The 22,818-nt window shown below is 34.2% G+C and overlaps 1 protein-coding gene across 1 annotated transcript; it reads left to right on the top strand.

Moving 5' to 3' along the window:
- Positions 1-5,368: 5,368 nt before the first annotated feature.
- LOC143563348 (phospholipase D gamma 1-like) lies at positions 5,369-12,506 on the top strand. The gene is made up of 10 exons (XM_077050911.1): positions 5,369-6,910; positions 6,997-7,113; positions 7,246-7,437; positions 8,978-9,226; positions 9,312-9,380; positions 10,902-11,049; positions 11,129-11,277; positions 11,431-11,607; positions 11,840-12,037; positions 12,110-12,506. Exons 1-10 carry the CDS (start codon positions 5,369-5,371, stop codon positions 12,401-12,403), a joined length of 3,135 nt encoding a protein of 1,044 aa, XP_076907026.1. The 3' UTR covers positions 12,404-12,506.
- Positions 12,507-22,818: the final 10,312 nt, after the last annotated feature.

The following is a 22,818-nucleotide window of genomic DNA, read 5'->3' as shown; positions in this document are numbered from 1 at the left end:
TATATATCTACTTACTTAAAATTTTCTCCTACATTTTATACCTATGGAGTTAAATTGTTTAGTGGATGTTACTTATTGAAAACTTGAACTCACTCAGCTCAAGCTGACTTTGTGTGTATGTTAGATTGACTTTCAGGTTGAGGATTGGAGATTACCGCTTGGACGTGCTAGAGACTACTCGGAGGGTTGAAGGCATTTCTAGTTGGGAACTTCCAATAAGACAATTATTTTATTTTATAGTTTTGGAAATTTCAATTACTTAATGTTTTCTACCAATTATGGATTGGTACTTTTCCCGGTTTGGGAATCGTGGTACTCGTTATTCCGCTGTCTATTTAACTCTGAAACGGTCTTTTTATAAACTAAACTTGTTTTTGACTTTAATGATTGTGACTGAATTCGTGACACTTATGAAATTCCGCTGTTTATTTACTCTGATATTGTTTTAAATAAAACGAAATGCGTTGGTTTTAAATTATTGTGAAATTTTGAATGTGATTACCAACTGTAGGATTCTCGGGATTTGGGGGTCTTACACTTCTTACTCTCACAACCCCTCTTCTCCTTCTTACCACCGGCCATTCTGGTTCAGAAACATTATGAGAAAGAACGCAGAAGAAAGAAGATGAAGATGAACAGATGAGAAAGGAAATTATTGCAAGTAATCCGGAAAAAGGGAACGTCCCTCCCTATATATACACATCGCAATTAATGCGAAGAGAGAGGGATCCAGCTCACCGCCGAAACCGCCAAATCAGAAGGTGACACGTTAGGCGGGAACTGACAAAACAAAATAATTTTGAATCAGCCGCCTAAAACTTCGTGCACCAACCTCAAGCACCACTCCTGACATGATTCAGACGGGAGATGTCACATCTCAGACATCAAAACAGTACCCCAGTTCAAAAGACACAGGAATCCCAAAGGCCAGCAGTTGCAACCCGCGACAAAATGCCACAATAGAGTCCATAATTCCACCCGCGATATCGCATCACGGAAGCAACAATGGACTAGGGGGCTTATAGAGGGAGGGTAGCAAAGCTACCCACAGATCCCTTATCTGACCCGCGGATCGCCAAAAGGCATCCGCCACCCACGGATCCCTTATCCTACCCGCAGATCATCAAAAGACATCCGCCATCCACGGATCCTTGATCTGACCCGCGGATTGTCAAAAGACATCCGCATAAGGAACACGTGGACTGGTAAAGTCATCCGCAACCTAAGACATGCTTCGTGGTTCCCCACTATAAACTGTGGGCTACCATGCGAACATCCACGGAAGGAATCCGCAGACAATTACAAAGGACTCATCACACGGATGATCCCCACGTGATATGGAAGAGCAGTTGTAACAAACTATTTCTAGAAGATTCCCTCAATGCCTCTTGATAGCGACATCGACCAATGGAGAGACGACACATGGACACATAATGGTCACCCCATGACGTGCACAGATAATGGTTGCCCCATAAACGGGTCTAGGCTGTCACATCCAATAAAGGCTCGACACGTGTCCATTCAGGTAAAGGGGGAACAACTCGATAGTGACAACTCCACCAATCACCTTCCCTCCACCTTCGGCTATAAATACGAAGATCATCTCTTCAAGGTATGCATTCACACTCTCAAGCCTTACGCAATATACCGGTACTCGTATTATTTCCGATCAGAATATAGTACTGATTCTCACGCCGGAGAGTGGTTACGGGAAAACCCCCCACTCTGTCCTTTCCGTAACGAGATTCAACGGTGTCCTGTTTTGCAGGCACTAGCTTGGATCTGTTCTCATAGCGCTTCAATATACTCACATCTGGGGAGACATCTAGTCGGACTATCCAGTTCGATCTAGTGTTTCTTCAGGGTGTCTAAATAGCAGGTCCCTTTTTTATCATTATAATTATTTTATATCTTTTATTTATACAACAATTATTATAAATTTAAATATAATACACTCCTATATATAAGTGTGACAATAAATAAATAATATCAATATATTTTTTTTATATATATGTTTCACAACCTACGAAATACATAGAATTTTTCGGTATATGATTCAGGTAAACGGGTTTGTGCTTTCGGGTAATCGGGTCGAGTATCATCTAATCCCATACCCGGCCCGTACCCGCAAAAATTTTTAAATTCTAATCTCATACCCAGCTCATACCCATCGGGGTTTGGGTATACCCTTCCCATTTGTTTCGGGTTTCGGGTATACCCGCCAGACTCGCAGTGTTTTTACCATCCCTAGGTGAGAATTAATAACAAAACAATTTTGTCAATATACGAGGTTTAGATCATAAATGTATCATTTATGTTACTAAGACTTTGATCCAAACATATTGATGGGGGTTTTGAATCACAATGTCAACCGTTGGATAATTCGATACATCAATCACACAAATGATATCGTGTAACGCTCTTAACTTATTTGAACCACGATTTATGCCATATCATGTTGTAGGTGTTGATGACACGCAACAAAAATATTATACACCTATATATGTCCAGTTACATGCTTGTTTTACGGAGTGTAGATTCTTTTTCACTATGATATAAATTTAAAATTTCATCATCTATGTTTTATCACCAAAAATTTATAATGTGTGGAAGCTGATCATATACTACAATATATTTGTGTAATAATCATGTAGAACATAGTATACATATAATATCGAATTTTAGTCGAATATGCCGGCAAAAGCATATATAAGAACCATTTTTTAATAGCGTTTGGAACTACCCAAATACCTAAATGAGCATACTTTATGAGACCGGGATGCTAACCGTCCGTACTGATTTTGACACTCAAGGGCACCATTAAAGAGGAAATCCACCACTGCGGAAATACTCTCATGAGTCAGGTTTCGAACTTGAGACCATAAGATACGAGAACCATGATTATAAGGTATATTGCATTTGAGAGAGATCATGTCGTGTTAACAATCCAGCATTCCAGCCAAATGTCCTTTACGGGTTAACAAGTTTTTTAGATGAAACTCATATGTAAACTATATATAAGTTAGGTATTTGGGCTTCCTTTCCCATTGATGTTTCTAAACTTTCAAACTTCAGTCTTCATGGGCTTCCATAACTCTATAGAAATCATGGGTTTCAAGGTTGTAAATTACAATTTATGATCTTACATTCTTACCGAATGTTTTATCTTGAAACATACTGCATAAAATTCATTTTTTTTCTATTTCCTTCGAAAGGAAACAAAAATTATTGGAAATGAGAATAAAAAAATTAGTGTTTTAAGCACAATATCATCATTACAAGCTTTATCGCATTTTTGAATGCTTTTATTTTATTCGACTTGTTTGTTTCAAGGAGAAGAGGTAACGCATTCAGAGATCATGTCCAATGGGGGGGACATGGGCGTTCTTCTTGCGTGAATGGCCACCTCAACCGGTTATGATTCATTACTCCACATGGTTTTGAAGCTCTGTACATACGAAGATTATATGTATATATGAAAGTGAAGAATGGCAATGTGGTAAGGTCAGAGTCTGGAGGGTGGGGGCTGGGATTGTGTTAATAATAAAAGAACAATTTTATTTATAGCGTAAATTTTTAATGTTCATAAACAACTTACTACACGTTTTTTTAGTATACTTTTAAGTTTCCTTATTGTGATATTGCTATAATCCAAAACTTTTATGTGGTGCTTTTGGTTTTCAGGTATATCAACATCAACATCCCTATGCTGAATCAGGAAAGCTATATATGAAAATGAAGAGCAATTTTATAAATTATGATATGGTATCAAAAGCTTTAAATTCCCATTCACGTCAATAGCTTTAAGTACAAAAGAAAGATCTCAACTAATGTGCCGTTGCCCGATGGTATGATATCCGGGAAAATTGGGACGACTCCCATGAAAAGATATCGTTGCTTTAATTGCAGAGATTAACCCCGTTAAAAGGATAGAGGCATCATAGATGAGGATATGGGTCATCCCTGAGAATCATTAAAAAATTTTGGACCAAAGACAACTAAAAAATTTAAGCCTTAAGTAAAGTATATATTCGTTAACTTAAATATAAAAAAAGTAAATAATACATTAGTAATTGTAATTTCTTTTATTAAAAATTGGTTGGTGTGGTTTCTTTGATTAAAAATACAGTTATTTAAAGAATAAAGAATACATGTATAACTGAAATATATATAATTTGTTTTTAAAGATTTTCAAGCGTATCTGGGTGATCGGGTCTGAGACCGTCGACAACCCTGCCCCCTATCAGAGACACCCCTGATAAGGATGCTAAGGTGGATATGTGTCCACACAAAGTTAGACCGGGCAATTAAGAAATTACATTATTAGGGAAATATTAGGGATAACCAGTATAGCAAATAAAATAATATGAAAATATTTTATTGTAATCCCTTCAAACCCATTGTAAAAAACATAAAGCATACACACACAATTATGTTAAAAAACCAATAACGTCTAAAAATTGTACGAAGTTAACAATGTCCACATGTCTAAAAAAGGGGCAACTTCATAGAATAGTAACCAACTTTCAAAAGTGTTTCAATTAGGTCACTAAACTTTAAAAAGTGTTCCAATTAAGTCACTCAACTTTCATGTTTGATTAAATTAAAGGTTTTAACATGTTCTTTTAGCCTTTTTCTTTTTTGTTTCACATAGGAAATCATTTTATTAATTTTTTGAAGTTGACGCTGAGTGGCGACGTGAATTTTATTTTTTATTTTTAAATTTTAATATAATTAACGTTTTTTAATTTTTTTAAATTTAACTATATATATTGCAAATTCCGACGTCCACATCTTATCCTCCATTTTTTTCTTGACGCACAAAAAAATCGGTGAGACTTGATTTGAAGATTTAGTGACCCGATCTGAAAAAAATATGAAACAGTGACCTAATTAGAACAGTTTTAAAAAATTGGTTACCGTTCTAGAAAAAAAAGGTATGCACCGTTAATAATAATAATAACAGCTACCGAAATGCCATAAGGCAAGGCAGTTGAAATGTAGTTTGGTCATGAATTCAACCTCGTTGACTCCTTCCTTCAGCTTTCACATACAAGCAATTAATTCGTTCAATGTCCACAAGAAACAAGCATCTTATTATAGAGAAAAATACATTACTTTCGATCGCAACTACTACACGCTTCCTATTTCTATATCGTAATCAGGTTTGTTGAATTAAAACCCTAGCGATTCAAGATTAACTTGAATTACAATTGAATTAGTTGAGCTCTTGGTTTGTTTGAAGATCAACTTGAATTAGAAGCCCTAGGTTTCGTTTGATTGTCGATTAAGTTGAATTAGAAGCCCCAATTCAGTTTGATTGAATCTATAAACCCTAGGTTCCGTTGGAATTCGGTTTCTTTGTTAAATGGATCATAATTACAATCCATATCCTTATGGATATCATCATCATCCAAGTTCCGCTCAGTATCCACCGCCCGTAAATCATCCCGAATATCCTCCGCCTCCATCGAATTACACTCAATATCCTCCGCCTGAGTATCCACCTCCGCCTCCGTCAAACTATGCTCAATATCCACCTCAACCAGAGTACCATTACCCACCACAAGTACCCGTTTCCACTGTGCCACCACCGTACCAATACCTTGCATACGGGTACCCACCACAGCACCATCACCAAAGCTCGGCTCCTCCTTTACCGCCTGCAGAAACTCAATTCAATAACTATTACCAACAAAGTGGTGGTGGGACCGCCACGAGTTATTCATCAAGCAACTCCGGGCCTTTGTACCCTCCTATAGATGATCAGTTTGCTAATTTGTCTATGGCGGGAAATGTATCGTCTACCCCTGCTTCTCCACCTGCACCAGCCGCGGTGGTGACACCAACACCTACCGCCCCAATTTATCATAGCGCGAGTTCAAAATATGAATCCGATAGTTTTCACGCACATCGTCCGAGTGATTCTTTTTCTAGTTACGAAGGGTCTCTTTCTCATAGCGGATCTCTTGATTTATCTCAACATGCTGCTTTTGCACATTCGCCTTCATTTTCCGGTCCACAAAGCAATCAACAGTATCAGATGGTCCCGTACGCGCCTCCGAAAAAGGCGTTAAAAGTTCTACTCCTACACGGGAATTTGGATATATGGGTTCACGAGGCGAAAAAGCTTCCAAATATGGACGCGTTTCATAGTACAATAGGAGAACTTTTCAATGCGTTTCAGGGAAATAAAAGTAAAATAACTAGCGATCCGTACGTTTCTATTGCTTTAAAATCTGCAGTGATTGGAAGAACTTATGTGATTAGTAATAGTGAAAATCCTGTTTGGAACCAACATTTTTACGTCCCGGTTGCGCATCATGCTGCGGAAGTTGATTTTTATGTTAAGGATAGTGATGTTGTTGGGTTCCAACTTATAGGAACCGTATCAATCCCGGTTGAACAGATATACTCGGGAGCTAGAGTCGAAGGGTTGTTTCCGATAGTTGGTACAAATGGAAAACAATGCAAAGCTGGAGCGGTTTTGGGACTCAAAATTCAATACTTTCCATTAGAAGAAGTGAGTTTATATCGTAATGGGGTCGGAGCGGGCCCACAGTATTTAGGAGTTCCCGGTACTTATTTCCCGTTGAGGCGAGGTGGGCGGGTGACTTTATATCAAGATGCACATGTGCACCCCGTGTCTCTACCTGACTTTAAGCTTGATCAAGACAGGCATTATGTGCACGGGTCTTGCTGGAATGATATATATGAAGCAATATGTAACGCCCGACATCTTATTTATATAACAGGTTGGTCCGTGTGGCACAATGTGAAATTAATCCGTGGGGTGAAAAATGAAATTAGTCTTGGAGAACTTTTGAGAATGAAATCACAAGAAGGCGTTAGAGTTTTGCTTCTTGTTTGGGATGATCCTTCTTCAAGGAGCATTTTGGGCTACAAATTTGTAACTTATTTTGTTATTTACAAGCTCTGTTTAAGCCATGTATGGCTAAGTAGTTAATAGTTTCACGTTTATCTTAATATTTTCAGGATGGACAAATGGCTACCCATGATGAAGATACTCGGAGATTTTTTAAGAACTCCTCTGTGAAAGTAATTCTTGCTCCTCGTGTGGCTGGAAAAAGACATAGCTGGGTGAAGCAGCAGGTATACAACAGCTGAATAAAATCAAAATATATCCTCAAATTGTATCCGCTGCTTGGCCATTCAATCTTTTTAGAAGTATGATAAACTCACAATCGTTCTATACCTAATTTTCATTTTCTTAATTTGTTTTAGAAAGCTGTAATCTTTACACACCACCAGAAAACTGTGATTGTTGACACGGATGCGGGATATGGTAAAAGAAGAATTCAAGCTTTTGTTGGAGGACTTGATCTGTGTAATGGCCGCTATGATACTCCACAACATCCCTTGTTTAGGACTTCACAAACAGTGCATGCAGATGACTTCCATAATCCTAATTTCTCGGTGATGACTTTGATCTTTTAGTATTATTTCTAGTTTTAGAAACATTGCAGTGGTCTGTTATATTTCTAAATCTTTTTAACTTGAAGATTAGATTCTGTGTGTTAGGTTTCGAATCCTGCCTACTATAAAGTTCCAGAATAACACGGTTATGAAGGTCATATTTTTAAAATCATCCTACCATAAAGATCAAATATCTCTTTTTAACTTAGATGCAAATTTGGAAACCTTAAACCATAAAGATTCAAATTTTCTGTTCTTTCTACTATAAAGATAAAAAAAAATCATAAAAGATTAAAATATAGTTACTCCTACAATCATAAAGATCAAAATTTTATAATCTTACTACTATGAAGATCAAAAGGGAATAATGAAGAGTTAATTTATATCTATATCTATATCTATATACTATATATAATACATAAGTAAAGGGCAAATTAAGACGTTTGTTTTAAGGGATTTACAATTTCCAATGCATAAGGTACATGCGTATAAAGTGACAAAGTGGTCTTCTAAACACAATCCAATTTCAACAAATATAATTACAATTATGGTACATCAAATTTACTTAAATTTTGTTAATTTAAGAAATAATTACAACTTTGACCCCTCATGTTTACCCACTTTTAACTCAACTTTATCCTTTTTCATTTTAATCTTATATGTTTTACAAAAATATGATTAAAAAAACTCCAAGCATACCCATTTAAACTGGCTTATTTTTGTCGACGTTTCGATATAATTTTTTCCAAATCAAATTGACGGTTTGATATGTACAAGTTATTACTGCATGAATGTACGAGTTTTTTAAATGATAAATGTTTACAATTAAAAAATTTTCCACGATATCTAACCCCTTATCTATTTGATAAAAAAACCCCTTATCTAACCCCTTATCTATTTAATAAAAAAACATAAATAAACTTGTCACAGTTAAATAAGTTTCCACAATGTCATATAATTACATACTTATCAATATATTCTATTATTTAATGTAAAACTTTGAGCCCTTGGGTATATCCAACTATTACTCAACTTTATTCTTTTTTATTTTTCCCATTTTATATGTTTTATAAAAATATGATTAATAGTATTCAAGTTATATAAATATCAAAATAAACAAAACGAAACTTTAATTTGGAGCTGAGCTGAGTCAGCTTTAAAGTTCGAGTCGAGCTAGCCTTGGCTCGCTAACAACCTTAAAATGTTATTCCTCGTTACATTGTACGGGCACTCGACTAGTAATCATACAACCATAATCTTACTACCAGAAAGATCAAAAGAAAGTCATAAAGTTAAAATTTGTATAACCTAAAGATCAAAATTCTATACTCTTACTACCATAAAGATCGTTTTTTTTTGGTAATTTCTATGACAATTTGGAATTAATTAAGGATACTTGGATAGTAAATCACTTATGATATGACAAGTGTAGTGTAACATCTATACTCCAATTTGTGGAAAGGTAGATGCTTTAGGGTTTTAAATTATCTGTTTTGACCCATTATCCAACCCTCCTGACCCGCTCATGTTGTTATTATAGGGTAATCTTGTGGGTGCTCCAAGAGAACCATGGCACGACATGCATAGTAAAATTGATGGTCCCGCAGCATACGATGTCTTGACCAACTTTCAGGAACGATGGCTGAAGGCTTCCAAGCCTCATGGTTTGAAAAAACTAAAATCTTCGTATGATGATTCTTTGCTCAATTTAGAAAGGCTGCCACAACTTTTGGGTGTAAATGATCAACCGTACATTGATGACCAGGATCCCGAAGGATGGCATGTACAGGTAAACAAATTGATACTAATTTGATCGGGAATCGGGATTTTTCATTAATGGTTTCTGTATCATAAATTTCTTGACCTGAATGCAGATATTTCGTTCGATTGATTCGAACTCGGTTAGAGGATTTTCAAAGGACCAAAGGGAAGCTCAAAGCAAGGTATGAGATATGAAATTTTTGTTTGTGTCTGTAAAGGTAGGTGGGTCGGGCGGATTGTGTCGGGTCAAATTGGGCTCCGGCAGTGTTGGGCTGGGCTTAAATGGGTCATATTTTAGTATGGATCTGGTTGAGTTGAACATAGGCAAAAAGAAAAAAAAAACGAACGAACAAAATGAAAAAGAACTTGCAAAAATCATTTGAGAAATGAAAAAAAAAAAGAAAAAGAAAGAATGAAGAAATAAAAGAAAAGGTATAACATGAAGCTAGTTAAAATTAAGGGTAAAATAGTCCTATAATGTGTTTTTAATTAAAATAAGTCAAAATGGGTAAATTTGCTATTTTACTAAATAAGTAAGGGGATTATTTGCAATTTAAATTTTGTGTCGGGTATATATCTTCAGTTAATCAAGTTTAGAGGGGGATATATGCCATTGTCGTTAGTATTTTAGTGTAATTGGATTAACTGACCGATCAATGTAATCGTAACAAACATTAAGCAAGTTCGGGATGTGCGGAGTGCACGCTTGCTTTAGTCTACTATGATGTTAATGAACGGGGGTTCGGGGGCAGCGCCCTCGGTTGCAGGGTCCTAGGGGTGGCAGCACTCTGCCCCTGGCTTTTATGATTATGCCACATATAATCATAAGTATTATTTGGAGTTTATTTATTAATATTTTTAAAATTTTTAATAGATAACTGCTTCAAGCAGTTATCTAAATTGGAAATTGCCCTAGAGATAATATACAGTTCATGTTTGATTGACGCTCTCTATGGTTCATCTTCTTCACAAATTCCATACTAAATTCTTGTCTGATTTCAGTGTTTTATCCGATTAAAGTGGTTTGGAGAACCACCAAAATAACTTTTAATCTGAAAGTTCTCACACGACTCTCTGAATTATCCAGGTTGCTATTTCAAAATCCCTAACAATTGCCCCTTTCAAAAATAGTCTAAATCTCTAAACCAAATGGTTCTTGAGATTGTATGCATAACATATAGACTTCAAACGCCTTCCAAACTGGTTGACCAATTTGACCTATTTAGTATATAAGTAAAATGGGCCAAAAGTCTCAAAATTATCACCTCTGGTATTAAAATAGCACAGCGTGCTATTTCCTATTTTTTGTTGTATTCCAAGGTTTATTCTTTTAAAAACAAATTGTTGTTAGTTATAATTATAATCATAGTTATAGTTATAATTATAATTATTACTAGCCAGTATTATTTATGAGGGTTTAGTTGTCTTTAGCCCACAGACCTGTTATAGGTTTTATATCTAAGGTTTCTAGTTTTCTATACATTTGACAGTACATTCTGATATTAATTATAGGTTTGTTTAGGATTACTGATTACAACGGAATTTGTTACAATAACAAAGTTAAACAGACTATGAGGCTGTATTCATTACCAATCGACCATGGGCTAATTTTGTTCATTTGACCCATATGGGATAAAACACAACCAGAATTCAGTAATCTTCATAAATGTATAGATTTTTTACAAGTAAACTTTTATGAACAGAATTTGGTTTGTGGGAAGAATGTGATGATTGATATGAGCATACACACGGCGTATGTGAAGGCTATTCGTTCTGCTCAACATTTTATATATATCGAGAACCAATACTTTCTTGGGTCATCATATAATTGGAGTTCACATAGTGACCTAGGTAAGGATCATTTCTTTGACATGTACTCAACGTCAGATTTTGTTAATCATAAATTTTCATATTTGATTCCGTCTCTTAGGTGCCGACAATTTGATTCCAATGGAAATTGCCCTTAAAATTGCTAGTAAAATTAGAGCACGTGAAAGGTTTGCTGCATATATCCTGATTCCTATGTGGCCAGAAGGTGTCCCTTCAGGCTTTGCTACACAACGCATTCTATATTGGCAGGTATACCGTATACACATGTAGTTCTGAATCCGCAGTTTGACTTTATGGTCAAACATATTACATTTCGGATTCAGTTTTTCATACGTCTTGTTACAAGTTTATTTTAAAGTTTAAATTTCGTAGAGAATTATGTATAATCTTTTAACTTTTCAGAACAAGACTATGGAAATGATGTATGAGACGGTTTACAAAGCTTTGGTAGAAGTTGGGCTTGACGGAGTACATTCACCGCGAGATTATTTGAACTTTTTTTGTCTTGGAAACCGTGAAGCCATCGATCCATATGATAATGTACGTCAGGAGAACCTTGGTTCTGTAAATACTCCCCAGGTAGGTCACACTCGTCTCTTTATATTATCTGCATTGACCGATAAAGAATTGAGTATTATTATTATTATTGTTGTTGTTGTTGTTGTTAATATTATTAGATAAACAACGAATAATATTTTATATTGATTGTGTATATAAACAATATAAAGGGCTCTTTATATAGATAATAATGTTACACTTGGATAGCTTCTGGTATGATAATTATATAACTAATCTAATATTATTGTTTTAGGGATTTGCCCGTAAGAATCGACGGTTCATGATCTATGTTCATTCAAAGGGCATGATAGTTGATGATGAGTATGTAATTATTGGATCTGCAAACATTAATCAACGGTCCATGGATGGAACCCGAGACACCGAGATTGCAATGGGGGCATACCAACCTCATCATACTTGGGCCACAAAGCTCTCGTATCCACGAGGACAGGTATTTATCCTTAAATTACAACACCTTTTTATAATACAAAGACCAAAGTTTGTTAACCCTTTTTATTTATAGATATATGGATACCGAATGTCTCTTTGGGCCGAACATCTTGGGCTCGTGGATGATCGCTTTACGCAGCCCGAATCAATCGAATGTGTAAGACATGTGAGATTGCTGTCTGAAGCTAACTGGAGACAGTTTGCAGCAGATGAGGTGTCCGAAATGAGAGGACATTTACTAAAATACCCTGTTGAAGTGGATCCAAAGGGCAAGGTAAAATCTCTTCCAGGATGTGAAAACTTCCCTGATGTTGGTGGTAAAATTACCGGGTCGTTTACTGTTATTCAAGAGGACTTGACTATCTGATGAGCGTTTTGGCGAGTTTTCACTTTTCAAGATTAGGGTTCTTGAGATTTCTTGTTTTTGGTATAGCTTATGAGGTCAAATATATTCTTTGCAGAGTGTTGGTTGTGGTTTAGTAGACGCAAATGGTTTGATGTTCATGTTGTGTTGTGTTTTGCATATATGTACATTTGACTACCTTCTTTTTATTCAAAAAAACGAAACCCCTTAAATTCCTTGTTTTTAAGGCATGTTAATAATCTGAGCCTGGGTAAGTTTGCCCTTATCTTATCCTTCTCAGACCATGCTATTAGTGAAATGTTATTGTATGTGTTTGCTTGCTTGATGTTTGTTTGTAGCTTTTCTTAAATGGTTTAGGCCAAATAACGTGGCCAAACTTGTAAGCCCGGAAAGATAATTTTATGAAACAAATAGGCTAAATCGATGGAGATGGACTATGCCAAATCGGTAAGCCGTCCAAAAGTAGCTTTGTTCAATTTCTTTTGCGGAATTTTGCTTCTTTCAATATCCACATAAACAAGCATTTAACGAAATCCTTTGTTTTACGTATTTGAGGGACTAGCATGCAATCAAAAACTCAAAAGTTTTGTACACAAAACCTGTTCTTGATGATAGTCCTTAACTCGCATCGGCTTCATCTGCTACACCCTTTTTACATATTTGATCGGCATTTATGAAAGTTATCACAAAAATCTTATTTAATTAAAAAAACAAAAACAAATAAAACTAAAGGGAAAAAATAAAAAGAAACGCAATTTCTGGTTGACTCGGAACCGGCGAACCGACTGTCAAACGACAATTTTGAAAAAGTTATTTTTTTAAGACAGGTCTTTTAAGTTTTAACCACTTTTTTCTATCAATTATAAAATGTGCACATACGTGACTTTAAGTATGATTTGGATTTTTGATGTATGTTATTGAAGTTTCATGAAAGTTTATATATATATATATAGGGGATGGATCATGCGAGAAGTGTTATTATAGAGAGAAGTGCGAGAAATAGATCTGGACCTTTGATTATTGCAATCATTGGTATGGATTAATAGTGGTATAATTGTAATTATCAAGACAGTTTGTTTAAGAAAAAAGGGTATACTAGTCTTTTGGATGCAGGGTTAACAATTGTAACGTACATTAACAGCATCAATTCCCCTTTCTCATGCCCTAATCATTATAATCTACACCCATCGTCATTGTCGATTTCCAGTGAAGCTCCTTCTTTTTACACACCTAATTGAAATTCAACAACTTTTAATCTCTAATCCACCGATCCATTTTCATAATCTCAATCTCCAATACACTGATTGGTTATATATCTAAGGTTAGTATCATATAATTATTTTATTTTATTTTTGTATTAACAGAATACACCTCAGTCTTTAGGAATCAATATACTAGATTCATGATTTGAGCATGAAATTCCCTATTGCATAAATGAGTTGGGGGAAAACTACGTTTTTTAAATAAAAATAGTTGGGGTAATTTCTTGGTTTTTCATCTGAAACTACACTAGTAAACATAATTATTTATGGTGTTGATTTCTTTGATTTTTAGTTTGATAATTATTTTTATGAAACATTGTTTAGGATTTTTTTTAATATATAAAGCTACACTACTGTTTGGTTAGTGTAATCACCAGCACATGTATATGTTCAACCTGTGTAAGATTAAGAGAATAGTCAACAATTTTGGTTAGTGTAATGGTATGTATGTTTATATGTGTAGGGTTTATCTGCAAATTATGGAGGTTTTGTATGTGTTAATTTGAGTATACATTCTGTTATGTGTAGGTCATGTAAGGTTTATCTACAAATTGTGTATGCCGCGTAAGTAGGTTGTGTAGGTTTTAACTCCAAATTGTATAGGCTGTGTAGGTATTAACTTGAGTATACATTCTGTTATGTGTAGGTTGTGTAAGGTTTTTCAAATTCTGTATCTTGTGTAGGTAGGCTGTGTAGCGTTTATCTGCAAATTGTGTAGGATGTGTAGGGCTAATCTGCAAATTATGTAGGTGTTAATTTGAGTATACATTATATTATGTGTAGGTTGTGTAAGGTTTATTTGCAAGTTGTTTATGCCATGTAAGGTTTATTTGCAAATTGTGTAAGTTATGTAGGCATGTTATTCGACAATGTAAGAATCATGTAGAGTGTGTAGGGGATAACGCAGTGTACGAACAGATATAAATATGTAACTGTTTATGTAATTTAATATTGTTTTTTTAAGAGTAAATACTATTGTATGTAAGTAGCAACAACTTATGTAAATGCAATTATTTAATAATAATAATAATGTCGAAATGATTGATTTTTTACTGTTTTTGAAATTGTTGTATGTAAGGTATTTTATTGAAATGTGTATATTAGTTATAGGGTTTATGGAATCTTATTGATTATTGTTGATTGTGTTTTTGGCTTGGGTAAGTATACATTATTTTAAATACTACATGAATTAGACGTGTATGTTTTCAATTTTATTATTTGGTTTGTTTTGATTTCTTTAAATTTTGTTTTGTTTTGTATAGAGTTCGAGACATTTGGCGTTTAAAGATTTCAATGCAAGTAGAGGCTTGGCTTTGGTTAAAAAAGCAAAGATACGAACACTGAAGGACAATGACATTAAAAAATTATTATTCACATTCCATAGTGAAAATTATCAGTCGTTTTAGTTTCTTGTTAACATTATTCATTTTTTATTTAATGATTGTAAAATCCATATGGCATGATTTTGATGGTTAACAGAGTGTTTAAACATTATTACTTATAAATCTTTTCCTGATTTTATACATATATGTTGTGTATGTGTTTATGGCTTTACATATTTTAAAATCAAATATTTCGATAATAATAGTCATCACAAGTCCGTGTAATATGAACAATGAGTTGTGTTAATTCAACCATTTCTATTAAATAAAACTGAATTTGGAGAAGAAATATAAATTTCAAATAACTAGGATGTGGGTTTGAATTGAATTATAACTTAATTAGCCATTGTTGACAATGTGAACGTTCTTTTTTATTGAATTATAAACAAATAATAAAAAATAATATGATTTGAAACTTCCTTCATTTAATAGTTATCAAATAAAATGTTTGGAGATGTTACTAATATACCCTTGTACATATTTTAAAGAAAAAATAAAAAGAAAATTTTTGATTGGTTTAAATGACTTCTCGCACTTATCGCTCTAAAAATACTTCTCGAATGAACCTAATCCTATATATACATATATATATATATATATATATAGGGTTAGGTTAAAATAAAAACCCACTTGAGTTGTGAAAACTCTAGAAACCCATTTTCAACCACATGTTTTAATTAAATATTAAATCTTGTGGTCAACAATTAAAGTTAATAAAAAATGTAGAAGTTTATTTACATTTTCTCTCTCCTGAAAACATATATAAAAAATTACTAAAAAAATGTAAAAAAATAGCAAAACATTTTTTTATGTTTTCGATGTTTTGTATTAAATGTAACAACATATATTACATGTAACAAAAAAAAAACCGATGTTACTTAGGGTTTTCACAACTCAAATGGGTTTTCATTCTATACTTTGCCTATACACACACACACACACACACACACAATGATGTTATCCTGGTCAATGTCCGGTTCGACCTCCCGGGACGGTCCGACCTGTGACCCATAAGGCGTCCAAGTCGATGCCCGGTCCGGGTCTGAAAACATTGCGTATAACTCTTATACGCCCAACACATATACGCCGGATGTGTGTTGTCTATATATATAGTTTCTTGTTCTTTGTCTTTTGTAATTTTTCATTATGAGATAATAAAATTTTCTTCCCTTCTTCATTTCTTCTTTTATTCGACGATAACATGGTATCAGAGAAAGGTCGTTAGTCATGCTTCTTCTTTCCATGTGATTTCTGTTGATTTATATATTGAATTTCTATTGAAATATAAAAATCCTTGGTGATTTATGGATATTCCAAGATCAAATTTAATTTCTTTTCATATGATTTTTTGACGATTTCACGATTTCATTTTTTATATTGGATAATTATTGAATTACGAAAAATCCATGTTGATCCATGTATATTTCAGTATCTAATTCAATTTCTTTTCATGTGATTGTTGGTGAATTATATATTGAATTTTCATTATAATATAAAAACTCATGGTGATTCATGGATACTCAAATATCCAATTCAAGTTTCTTTCATTTGATTTTTTAATATAAAATTTGATTACAAATTTATTGTAAGATAAAAGCCCATGTGGATCCATAGATATTACAAATTTAAATTCAACTTCATTTCATGAGAATTATGAAGTTTCATGTGAACTTCAATTTTTTAGTTCAATATTTTCTCATGTGTTTTCATAGTAATCATTTAAATAAAATGATTGCATTCTCATGTAAATTTCATTTGATTCATTATGATTCATAATATTGCTTGTAAAATTTCTAATTCATTACTACCTCATAGAAATCATTTTTTATAAAAATGATTACATTCTCATGTGAGTTTCATCTCAAATGTTCAATATGATTCATTGGTGTTTATGTAGATTTCCTTTCATAGTAATCTTTTTAAATAAAAATAGTTACATTTTCATGTTAATTTCCAATTGATTATCATTTCATAGTAATCATCTTGAATAAGAATGATTGCATTTTCATGTGGTTTGAATCCAAAATATTTCACATGATTTGATGGTGTTTCATGTGTATTTTAATTTAAAACTTTGAAGTTGATTTCATGTGTTTTGACAATGATTGTTTCCACGATCCCATATCATCACATTGTCAAATCTTGCGATTTATGTTGGTTTACATTATTTTAAACTCAAACCCAATAACATTCCAAGTTATCTTTGCGATCAATCGTTGTTTTAATTCCGAGTTTTCACATTCTTCACATATCATTTTCTTGCAATATAATTGTTTCACATCCTTAATGGTACTTCACATATTTTGACAACTTACCTCACAAATTCATTTCAAAACCAATAACATTTCATGACCACTCGTTTTTATGAGTTGTTTCATCTACACCTTTATTTCAAGGTTTAATCTTACTTCCTACCTCAAGTTCAAATTCTATGACAAACCTATGTGATTTAAGGATTCTTATCCTTGATATGTTTCCACGATTTCAAATGTGATTGTATTGCTATAGCATATTCAATTGTTCACACCCTAAAAGTCTCCTGAGCTTTTGTGTTTAAGATCATGTGCGATTCAACATAATTTTCGCATCAATTCATATATGTATCAAAACCCAAACTCTACGTCATCTTATTTCATATTATGAAATCTTTGGTCTCTAACTTAATTCTCATAACCTCATCGCACCATTTTTAATGTCTCAAAATTTATCAAACTCGATTCAAAAGTAGGGAATACATCCATTCTCAATTCATCTGTTGAAGGTATAAACGTATGCTGATTGTTGGGCTCTGAGGCTTCTGCCTTTTGGTGGTGTACCCACCTACGTCATTAATTTTCACTGGACCAAGTGAAAAGTCCAAACCCACTTCTTCATGTAGTTTTGGTATATAATCCTTTTCGCCGCTCATAAAAGAAAGGATTATCATGTGTAATTTGGGAGGATAATTAGAGGGATCAAATATTTCTTGTGAGATGAAAAGTACTTATTTATTGCTATCAGTAGTTTTTCTTTTGAAATATTTTTAGAATGATAAGATCTTTCATTGAATACTTGTAGAAAATTATTGCTATTATCCTATAAGAAAAGGTTGGGTTGATATAGTGAGTCACGCATTATTTCTCTTTTAAGAACTTTTCTATTTTATCTTACTTTAGTTTATGACCACGCCTTTTATACCTCGATGTCTTACTTTCATACAGAGGAAGGGTAGCAAAGCTACCCACGGATCTCTTATCCGATTCACGGATCGTCAAAAGAAATCCGCCACCCACAGATCCATTATCCAACCCGCGAATCGTCAAAAGACATCCATGCGAGGAACACGTGGACTGGCAAAGACGTCCACAATCCAAAACACCCTTCGCGGATCTCCAGTCGTAACCCGCGGATTACCAACAAGCATCCGCGGGAGGAATCCACAAGCAACACAAGGGATTCATCACGCACATGATTCCCATGTGATATGGAAGAGCAGTTGCAACAAACTATTTCTAGAAGATTCCCTCAATATCTCCTGATGGCGACATCGACCAATGGAAAGAAGACACCTGGACACGTAATAGCCATCCCACAACGTGCACAGGTAATGGCTACACCATAAACGGGTCCAGGCTGTCACATCCAATAAAGGCTCGACATGTGTCCATTCAGGTAGAGAGGGAATAACCTAATAGTGACAACTCTACCAATCACCTTCCTCCACCTTCGGCTATAAATAAGATCATATCTTCAAGGTATTCACTCATACTCTCAAGCCTCACGCAATATACCGGTACTCGTATTAATTCCGATCAGAATACAGTACTGATTCTCACGCCGGAGGGTGGTTACGGGAAGACCCCCCACTCCGTCCTTCCCGTAATGAGACTCAACGGTGTTCTGTTTTGCAGACACTAGCTTGGATCTGTTCTCATAGCGCTTCAGAATACTCACATCAGGGGAAATATCTAATCGGACTACCTAGTTCGACTTAGTGTTTCTTCATTGGCGCCATCCAGTTTAGCTAGATACACGATTTTTTACGGTTTTTTCGATTCACTGTGATCTGAAGATGAGTCAGAACCAACAGCCTTCTGCTGCTCCGGCAAGATCCCGTCGTACTGAAATTCTGGATGATCCAGTCCACGAAGGACAAGTGTCGGATGACCTTCGCCAGTGCACTAGAACCCCGGTTTTTGAAAATAGAACCGGAAAAGCTCCAAGATTCGAAGATTTTGCACCTCGCATGATGTAACACCCCGGCTAAAGCGGAAACGCCTGAGTGTGACGTACAGATTGCTCAAACACACGTGACACTATTAGGTGACCATAATAACATTATTTCATTTAAATCTTCATGTAACACAAGTTTATCAAATAATACAAGTTGTAACAAATAAATAAACAAAATGATAAGTTTTATTTGAATATCCTATAAGCATGCTATGTGTCTTCTAACTTTCATCATGGTATCTCTACACCTGTAACATATGTATAAAATAAAGTCAGCTACGAACATAGCTGGTGAGATTCCCACAGTTTGATATAATACGTAAAAATCATACAATTCCATGAACTTGTGAAATGAGCACATAAGGGTTCTTTACACTCGATGCAATGGACTTGAGTGTAAAGAACAAACGAAGGTCCTTTCCAGTTGGGGCTACCAACGTACTCGGATAATGAGGTCCCTTTTCCACTCGATACAAATGGACCTGAGTGCAAAGGGGGGCGTATGATCATACTTATTGAGGCAACCACTTGAAATCCACGTATATAACAAATAAGCAAGTAAGCACACAAGTCCATGATATGAATTACAGTTTGTAAGCAAAATTGTAAATCTTGAAGTTTGATAATAAATACATATGCCACCCCAAAATACGAAAACGCTTAAAAAGGGGTTGTGAGAAACTCACCTCGAAATTGAAGATAAGCTTGTAATATAGCCCAAAACACGATAACGAAACCTAAGCAGCCGAAAGTGCGTTAAAGAAAGCCGAAGCAATCGAACTTCACGAACTATAATTAAAAACAAGAACAAATCTAACTAACGGGATTAATAAAGTTGAAGAATAATTTATTTAAAGGGATTTGCGTTATTTTAATATGCTTTATTCACATTTTGCGGCGTTCTTATATTTTAATATTGTTTTAAAGCTTTAACGGAGTTTAATGGACTAATATCATTTTTAATATAATAGTTTTAACATTTATATGAAGGTTACGATAAATCCAAGGTACGGGTTTTAAATAAGGATTTTATCTTGTATTAATTATAACTACATTATTCAATTATAGTTAACGAATTTAAATCAAATGAATTATATAGTTAACGAATTTAAAGCTAGCATGTTACGATTCAAACGGGTTATGGTTAACGAAGTAAAATTAGCGTTTACAAATCAAAATCTAATAAATTAGCGTTAACGAATTATAAGTCTAATGAGTTTCACGAAACGGAATTAATAATTAATATTAATGAATTTAACGAAACATTAGCGATTATGACAAGTTTGGTTAACAATGAAATTATATACATAAGATAAATATCACTTGCTGGCGTCACAGAATAATTTATGTTTTCATATATATGAGAGTAGTTTTGTTTCTCTACAAAAGCTTAGCTGTTGGTCCGGTGGTTGATTTCTTTGATTTTGTAAGTTCAGTATTGATTGCTTTCCAACTGCTTGCACACAGTTGACCAGCGGCGCACGTTTTTCGCTTTCATCAAAATCTCTTGGTGCTCTTACATAACCTGTAATTTTGATGGCTCCAAAGTTTAATATGATGATTTTTATGTTTCTTATTGCAGGTCCATACCCTGAAAGAAAGGTAACAAAAGGAACTCTCAAATATATCTAAAACAATTTGGTTTTTCTATCATGGGTGTGTTTAATTGTTTGTTCAGTTTGCTTCATCTAACCAAACCATACTGATATGGAACAGTACAACTCCCCATTTTGTGTCATATAATAGCAGCCATCTGCCATAAACCTTAGCTACTAACATAAGCAGTGCAAAAATTATGATGTTAAGGTATTATTATACTTTGTAAATTACTTAACGACATCGACACTAAATTGCCCCAACAAAACATTATTCAAAGAAAAATTAGTGTGAAAGAATTACAGAGCTAAAGAGATTAAGAGAAAACTCATCGGAGATTACAATAGGTTTAGCCATATGACCTTTGCTACTTTTTATTGATTTGTAGGTGATGTTTAGGAATAGGATGTAGGTCAATAATTACATACAAATACTTTTAGTGTAGATTTTCACTTGTATATATTTTAATCCGATTTCTAAAGGCAGTTATCTTTGCATTTGATGATGGTATGCAGATTTTCACTTGTATATACTTTTAGCCATATGTGGATAACCGTTTCATTTACCTTCTTTTGTTGTTATTGGTTTTTGCAGGTTCTGGTACTACTAGATTTCTTTCAACGTTCTTTAGTCTCCGCCATTGAACGCATGGGTTTCAGATTTAACCAGTAAGGCTGTGATTTTTGGTTGTTGAGCAAATGGGAGAATCAAAGGACTTCTACAATTCTTCAAGATCACACCTTCGTAACCGGCGTCATACCAAGGTAATATTACAACAACAGAAACTTCTATATCTGTACACTTTTTATATCCTATAATCGCTACTGCATGTCAATCTTACCTAGCCTTTATATCTATATCATAAAAATAATTTGTCTAAAGTATAAATCTAAAATATTAGCAAACCAGAAGCGCCAAAATCCTTGCACTGACCATATCATGTGCTGCCTGCTGAACCCAAATGGGCCACAATATCTAACTACACAAACGTTATTCCTAAACATATTACTTTTGTTAAAATGTGGTTGAAACGTTCCGTGTTAACTGTTGGCGATGTATGTGCTAGAAAAACTAACTATAGAAAAGTTATTCCTAAACAGATTACTTGTGTCATAAAATGTGGTCAAAACTCGAACCCATGAATCAAAAAGGTTTATTAAGTTATATCCTGAATACTCTGTGCCATTGTGCCAAAGTAGGAAATCCAGTTTCCGTATTGAATACAACATTTGAACTACTTTGAACTAACAGTTACTACCTTTACTCCATTTTATGGCATGATCCTCTATTGCATATCCATGCAGGTATTCGTGTTAGCAACACTCGTAGACGAAACCGTAACAACTGCCCCGGTGCGTTGCGCCGGGTAAAAAACTAGTATATATTATTTATGAACATGTATATTACCGGGCTAAGACTTATCATGAACAAGATTGTTTAACATATTTTAGATATTCAACGAAAATAAATAAGATGCCATAATATTTAATGGTTTGTCGCGAAACGGAAATGAAAAGTTAGTTTTTAAGTGGAAAAGATAAAATGTAATTTATACTAAATTTATAAAATTTTATTTAGTTTTTAAAAATAATTTTTATTTATATTATTTTGATCTTTAATTAATGATTGATTTGTTATGATTTTTTAATATATATATATATTTCTTTATTTGATTATTATAATAAGCTAGAATGTTTAAGAAAAAAAATTAAATACAAGGAATGGCATGACCCGGGCTCGAACCCGGGCACAGGTCCTAATGACTACACCAACATGAATTACCAGCTGATCTATCTAACTATTTGGGTATGCTGTGACATTCGTCAATTTTCGATTCGTATTTGTATTTGTTAACCCGACCCGTTGGGTCGTTTCGTTGTATTATTGATCATTAATGAACTCGAGCCCGGGTCCAGGTCCTAATGACTACACCAACATGAATTACCAGCTGATCTATCTAACTATT

This window comes from Bidens hawaiensis, unplaced genomic scaffold, assembly GCF_021521415.1.
Source record: "Bidens hawaiensis isolate Kalapana, Puna unplaced genomic scaffold, B.hawaiensis_p1.1 tig00021364_1, whole genome shotgun sequence".
Lineage (NCBI taxonomy): Eukaryota > Viridiplantae > Streptophyta > Magnoliopsida > Asterales > Asteraceae > Bidens > Bidens hawaiensis.
Note: the sequence above shows the minus strand (reverse complement) of the source record. Positions and strands in the feature narration are given on the sequence as shown.